Genomic DNA, 7,250 nt, shown 5'->3' on the forward strand with positions numbered 1-7,250 from the left:
AGAACAGTTTCTTCCCCCAGGCAATCTACCTCAAAAACAGTTAAATGCTCTCCCCTACTGTTCAATAAAAAGATGTGCAATACCACTTTTATTTATTTAATACTACCCTACATCTTATTCCATTCCTTGTAAGTTCTATTACATCTATATAGCACAACTGTACATACTAATTTTGTCATATATATATATATATATATATATATATATATATGACAAAATTAGTATGTACAGTTGTGCTATATAGATGTAATAGAACTTACAAGGAATGGAATAAGATGTAGGGTAGTATTAAATAAATAAAAGTGGTATTGCACATCTTTTTATTGAACAGTAGGGGAGAGCATTTAACTGTTTTTGAGGTAGATTGCCTGTGGTAAGAATTTTCTTGTGCTTGGCAGTCCTGGTGTTCAGTGCTCTGTAGCGCCGACCAGATGTTAAAAGTTCACAAAGGAGATGGCTTGGATGTGAGGGATCCAGAGTGATTTTTTTGAACCTCACTCAGTACTTTTCCTCACCCTGGAAATATACAGTTCTTGAAGCGTGGGCAGGGGAGCGCCAATAATCCTTTCAGCTATCCGAACCGTCCTCTGTAGTTTTCTAATGTCTGATTTTGTAGCTGAGCCAAACCAGACAGTTACTGAAGTGCACAGGACAGACTCCTGACGTGACGTGACGGACAGACGTGACAGCTGAGTAGAACTGTGTGAGCAGCTCCTGTGGCAGGTTGAATTTCCTCTGCTGGCGAAGGAAGTACAATCTCATTTGAAAAAATTTTTCAAATACTTTACATCTGTGTACAATTTGTTTTACTGATTTAATATATAATCATTTTAATTAAGACTAATCATTGTGTAACAGAATTGTTTTACTGTATAACAGTAAAATAAAATGTATATTACAATAATGAAAATCCTGTTTGAAGATAATGGGAATAGTAAAGATTTGGGTGCATTATGGCAGAGGTCTTCAACCCTGCTCCTGGGGACCCACTGTCCTGCAAAGTTTATTTCCAACCTGCTTTAGGACACCTGACTGTGTATTTTCAAGCAATCTTGAGGTGCTTGATTAGCTGCTTCAGGTGTGTGGTTTGTAGCTAAACTCTGCAGGACAGTGGGTCCCCAGGCAGGAACAGGGTTGAAGACTTCTGAATTATGGTAATGGAAATTGAGGCAAAGTCTTGTAATATCATATAATAATATACATTACCGTTCATTATAAGTTTGGGGTCGGTAAAACGTTTTTATTATGTTTTTGAAAGAAGTCTCTTGCTCTCACAAAGACTGCGTTTATCTAAAGAAAAAGTACAAACAGTAACGGTGTGAAATATTATTACAATTTAAAATAACTTTTCATATTTTATATGAAAACGGTTGTGCTGATTTTTGTGGAAATTGCGATGCTTTTTTTTTTTTTGCAGGGTTTTTTTTTTTTTTTGATGAATTTGTTCCTTTTGATGAATAGAAAGCTTAAAAATGCCTTGATTTGAAATGGAAATATTTTGTAACATTATTAAAGTCTTTACTGTCATTTTTGAACAATTTAATAAATTTGCATTGCTGGCATAAGTTTGCTTAATAAAAGTATTAATTTCTTTCAGAAAACAATCATACTGACTGCAGGCCTTTGAAAATGTAGTGTATGTAAAAGAATAATGCAAGCTATTTAAATGTTCTTAAAAGCAAACATATTTTTTTATGTCAAAAAAAAAAAAAAAAAATAATAATATTAATGATAATTTTGGGGTGAAATATGACCCGGATATTTCTTGGCAGGCTTTGTGAGATCCATTTTTTTTATTAGTTTGTTTGTTGGTAGGATAATGAAGAAAAGGCTTTGTGTGTTATCCCGGTCATAACATCTCTTAAAGAGGAGGAGAGACTGATACAAGGCTGCGTAAGGGTGAGACTTTCCTGGAGTGAAAATATTCTGTCTTTTGGGGTTTGGTTTGTTCACATAAAAACAAGAAAATCTGCAACTCTGAATGTCTTTTGGCATTATTATTTTTCCACTTATAGCCTGCTGTAAAACTGCTTTACAACCGAGGTAACAACAAATATTCCTATACAAGGTAAATACTATGCTATAACATTCAACATGATTTACCTTTTTGAGAGATTCATTTGGCTTCTAGTGTCAATACTTGTTTTCTTTTTGATTGCTATTTTATTTTCCTCAAAAGCAACTCGGATGACAACCTACTCAAGAATATCGAGTTGTTTGAGAAGCTGTCTCTGAGCTACAGCAGTCGTGTGCTCTTCATTAAAGATGTCATTGGAGATGAGATCTGCTGCTGGTCCTTTTACGGACAGAGGCGCAAGCTAGCAGAAGTCTGCTGCACATCCATTGTTTATGCAACTGAGAAGAAGCAGACAAAGGTAAGTCATCTTTAAAAAGGTATTTCTCGAGACATTTTCATAGCCTGATTAAATGTAACAAAGAAGAACTCTCGTAATGTGCTCAGGTTGAGTTTCCAGAAGCACGGATCTACGAGGAGACGCTAAATGCCCTGCTGTATGAGACTCTCCCAGTCCCAGATAACTCTCTGTTGGAGGCCACCCGCAGACGGAACAATTGTTGCTCACACAGTGAAGAGGAGGAAGCCGTGGAGCTGAGGGAGCGTGTGCGGCGCATCCACATTAAAAGATACAGCACTTATGATGACAGACCACTTGGACATTAGCCTAACTGTGGGCTTGACAATCGATGTTTTGGATGAAATGCGGCTTGAACATTAATGTGAACATAACACAAAAAGCTGATCATGAATTAGCGTCAGTTCCTGTATTTAAATTAATTTACCTCATTTTTATTTTTAGAAAACACTGTTTTTAAATAGTAGTTACTAACCTAATCATAGAATGTCTTGATAACATCTTGCCAAGATGAATTTGCCAAATGCATCACTGTTTCTGCTAACCGTACAGGATCATATACTCTGTTACAAACCTGCCTTATGCCTACATTAATCTTCTGATACTGTGATTTGATAAAAAAAAGAAAAAGAAAGAAGAAGAAATCATGTATATGGACCTGGGGTTTTATATTTGTGAAAATCAGGTTGTAGTGTTTGATTTTTGTCTAGTAAGATGAAAAGAAATGGTTTAATGTAGTGCTTAATGAATGAATGAATGAATGTGACCTAAAACTTTCCTGCTCCAGTTATTTAACACTCAGAATATTTTCTTTTATCTTAAACAATAGTTCACCCCAAAAAAAAATCCTTGCGGATCTTTTTAAGAATAATTCAAATTGGTCCGTAAGCTCCAAAACAACACTGGGTCCCTTTGACTGTCAATGTATGGACAAAAAAAAAGAGATTTTTCTTCTTTTCTGTGTTTTTTAGTTCTATCTCTAGTAATTTTAACAGTATGTATTTAAGTAGTGTTCCACCCAAAAATTTAAATTGGCTGAAGATTTTCTCACCCTCAGGCCATCCAAAATGTAGATGACTTTGCGAAATTTATCGTTACATCACTTGTTCACCGATGGATCCTCAGCAGTGAATGGGTGCCGTCAGAATGAGAGTCCAAACAGCTGTAGAAAACATCACAATAATCCACAATACATCTGTTTTGTGAAGTGAAAGGCTGCTTGTTTGTGTGTTTAAATATTTCTATTTTATGTTTGTAAATCCATCAAGACATTTTTAACTGCCAAACATTGCTTCCAGCTAAAATATGAGTCCTCTATCATAATATTGCTTCCTCCAGTGAAAAAAGTCAGCTCAGCGGAATCAGGAGAGAAATATGCACAGATTTAAAAGCAAAAATTGTTCTAAAATATGTCGGTGGATTTTTGATGTAAAAATCATTATAGATGCTGTTTAAAGCTAAACCACCTGACCTTAATGATGGAATTGTATCCTACAAGCACAGCTTTAAATTTCACAAGATGTTAACATGGACTGGAGTCGTGGATTATTATGATGTTTTTTATCATCTGTTTGGACTCATTCTGATGGCACCCATTCACTGCAGAGGATCCATTGGTGAGTAAGTGATGTAATGCTAAATTTCTCCAAACATCTTGCTATGAAGAAACAAACTTATTTACGTTTACATAAATTTTCAGCAAATTTTCATTTTGGGGTTAACTAATTAATTTAAAGGCAAATTATAAATTGTACCACAAACCCCTTAAACAGCTGTGAAATATTTATTAGTTTAAATAATTAAAATTTGTGCTTGTTATTTTTTCCAGTTGGATGCACCTGTGCCATTTATAGGTAATACCCAGCTGTTTCTTCCATAATAGGATGTGAGATATCATGCATCATCTTTTCATCCAGTAGATCATAAGAACATCATGTCTTGTTAAACGCTTAATGACTATGCCTGATTAGTTGAACCACCACAATCGCCTCTATCTGAGCTGTCAAATGTGGAGGGGAGCTAAAAATAACTCGCCGTCACTGCCTGAACGGCGTACGGCGCGTCAAGAGATTTATCCCATTGATCTACAATGCCAAGAGGGCGGGGCCAGCAGTGATTGCGTCATAAAGGAACCGAAGATGGCTTCAAGATGCGCTACGGCAGTGCTTAGATGCGTCAACGCTCAGCTGTCAGAACACACATTTATATGAAAAGGAAGGAAGGGTAAAGAAATACTGGGAGGAAGGGAGGCGAGCCGTTCAGATTTATGTCTCCAGCCAGTTTATGCTGCACTTGGGTTGTTTAACAATCTGGGACAATGGGTTCGACTACAGATGAAGAATTTAAAGAGAAATTACTATGGAACGTCAAAAGAGAAGTAAGTGCAGTTCATTTGTTTCTTGTCTTAGTTTTGATTGAATGCTAAAACATGCGGGCACGATTAGCTCACATGCATGCTTTGCAACCGATTTAGTGCATGCATATGGAAGTTTTGGATGCGCTGATGGTTACAATGATTGCATTTACAAGTGTTCAGGTATTATATTTCTTATAGGTTCACATTCAAACCCTTTCACCTGTAGAGCTGGAGGGATCGGCTGTTTCCTTCCTCATCCGCCTTTAACTTAATGTAGCTATGGGAGATAGTGATTTAATCAGTGGTTTCTGCGGTGACCAATAGATTCTGCCTTCTGCAAACGACTAAATACAGCCTAAACCGAATACATATTTAGTGTCGAATATGCTCCTAGCCTGTTGCAATGTAAATAAAAACGTGTTGCCATCGAATTTCCATTGACAGAGAGCTACTTGAGGGGCTGAGCGCGCAGAGCACGCGAGGTTTATTTATAACGCGACTGTAAGAGAAAGCACGCTACTTTAATATTTGTCTAGATTAGTAGAGATCGGTTGCACTGATGGCTCTGCGTGTTATATGCTTGAAATGTTTTGATCTGGGCTTGTTTTCTTTTTATCACATGCAGAGAAAACTTTCTCACGTAGAAATACAACAGTAACCTCATTTTGCTGTTACACATTAATTACACATGTGTAAGCTGTTACACATTAATTTCAGTGACCCAATAAGTAATATCATGCAGTCAAATTCACATCTGTATTATATAGGACCAGTATGGCCATTGCTGGTTCACGCTACAGGTTGAACTGGCTTCAAACTCATTATTAAAAATGACTAGTAAGTTAAATAAAGTCAAGTAAGGGATAATGTATGTAACGTGTAATGTAATATTTTTGCTATAATGACTGGTGTGTTGCACATACTACATTGTTACTGCCAAAATAAATAAAAACATGGCATATTTTATTTGCAATTAATATATTAATTTTTGTACAAATTAGCTTAAAGCTTCCACTAAGAATAATAGTCAAATACAGTGTTGAAAACAATTCAAGAACATTTTAAATTCTGGACAGTGGTGAAATATCTAGTTTAGTTAAAATGCAAATATATTGGCCCACTCAATGTTGTGATCGACCAATCAGATTCAAGTATTTAAGAGAGGCTTGTAATAATAATATTGGAAAACAGATTCATCCATGGTATAATTTTAACCTAAAAAGGAGTAAAAACATGTATTAAAAATTCTGTACTAACTGTTTTATGACAATTCAAAATAAGCAGGCTGAGATAATATGAATGAACTGTTCTTGAGCGTATTTTGTAATAATTATTTGATAAGACTTCATTAACAAACATTCTTTTGGGTTTCACCTGTTTTAAGCAACATATGTAGAGTGAGGAAACACAGTATCAGAATGAAATAGACCTGAAAATAATGTGCAATCCTGTGTCCTGCAATACACACAGGATTAGATTTGTATTACCCCATTGACTTTCTTTGTGTAACATCCCAGGTCTCTGTCACTTTAAGCTGCAGTCAGCCGCCTTCTGGTTGCCTAGGAACTGAAAGCATCAGCAGCTACCTAAGAAGTTAAATTGCATCAGTGGACGATTAATACAGCTGCATGAAGCAGGGATCGTCACAAATGGCTCCCACAAGAGCAAAACAACTTAAGTTTCATTTTCCTGTTCTCTGCCTTTTCCCCCATCAATATCTATTGGCTGCATTGAGCAACGTTACACCATTTTGCAATGATTAATATTCGCTAGATATTTTTGCATCTGCAGAAATGCATCCCCTATTTGATAATATTTTTATTGGGGTTTGTGCTTAGAGCTTAGAATTTGAACTGCATGCTGCTTCATAGACTTTTCTTTTTATAGCTCTGCATGCGATTGACTGCGTCTGCAACCCTTTGTAGGTGTTCACTATATCCTTTTAAATTGGGAAGAGGATGCCAAAGCTCTTTGTATTTATAGACGTTAGATGGTGAATTACTAGAGCATATTGTGATGATCTCTCTCCACATGCTGTGTGTGTGTGGACCGACAAGCTCTGATTGCCCCTTATTTCAACTGTAAAAATCCTTGAGTGATGACTTCATTAACGCCATTTTTACCACTGTCAGCTTGGCTGGACATGGGTTTTAATGCCATTGTTTTCTTTGAAATCACTATGTGAAGCATTTGCACTACTCGAGCGTCCAACCATTCTTGTGTCTTTCGAGATATGTTATGTAATGCTGCTGTAGTGAACTGGTTTTAAAACTTTTTCATTTCATCCCAAGGACAACAGCACAGGCCAAACACTTAATATCAGCCTTAAAAAACAATTGTGTGCTCAAAAGTGAAATTTTGATGAATATTTACTCACCCTCAGGTCATCCAAGATGTAGATGAGTTTTGTTTCTTCCTCAGATTTGGAGAAATTTAGCATTACATCACTTGCTCATGGATGCTCTGCAGTGAATGGGTGCCGTCAGAATGAGAGTCCAAACAGCTGATAAAAACAAAAAACA

At 36.3% G+C, this 7,250-nt stretch overlaps 2 protein-coding genes across 2 annotated transcripts in view; both read left to right on the plus strand.

Moving 5' to 3' along the window:
- LOC107657549 (BTB/POZ domain-containing adapter for CUL3-mediated RhoA degradation protein 2-like) overlaps nucleotides 1-2,684 on the plus strand; it is a 5,130-nt gene extending 2,446 nt beyond the window's left edge. Inside the window, exons 3-6 of the mRNA XM_016445686.1 lie at nucleotides 1,816-1,899; nucleotides 2,016-2,068; nucleotides 2,180-2,375; nucleotides 2,462-2,684. Coding sequence (XP_016301172.1) covers nucleotides 1,816-1,899; nucleotides 2,016-2,068; nucleotides 2,180-2,375; nucleotides 2,462-2,680 — 552 coding nt within the window. The 3' untranslated portion in view covers nucleotides 2,681-2,684. The remainder of the gene's footprint in view (nucleotides 1-1,815; nucleotides 1,900-2,015; nucleotides 2,069-2,179; nucleotides 2,376-2,461) is intronic.
- Nucleotides 2,685-4,113: 1,429 nt separating this feature from the next.
- LOC107657565 (small G protein signaling modulator 2) overlaps nucleotides 4,114-7,250 on the plus strand; it is a 51,202-nt gene continuing 48,065 nt past the window's right edge. Inside the window, exon 1 of the mRNA XM_016445710.1 lies at nucleotides 4,114-4,749. Within this exon, the coding sequence (XP_016301196.1) occupies nucleotides 4,690-4,749 (60 nt within the window). The 5' untranslated portion in view covers nucleotides 4,114-4,689. The remainder of the gene's footprint in view (nucleotides 4,750-7,250) is intronic.

This window comes from Sinocyclocheilus anshuiensis, unplaced genomic scaffold, assembly GCF_001515605.1.
Source record: "Sinocyclocheilus anshuiensis isolate Anshui unplaced genomic scaffold, SAMN03320099.WGS_v1.1 scaffold255, whole genome shotgun sequence".
NCBI lineage: Eukaryota > Metazoa > Chordata > Actinopteri > Cypriniformes > Cyprinidae > Sinocyclocheilus > Sinocyclocheilus anshuiensis.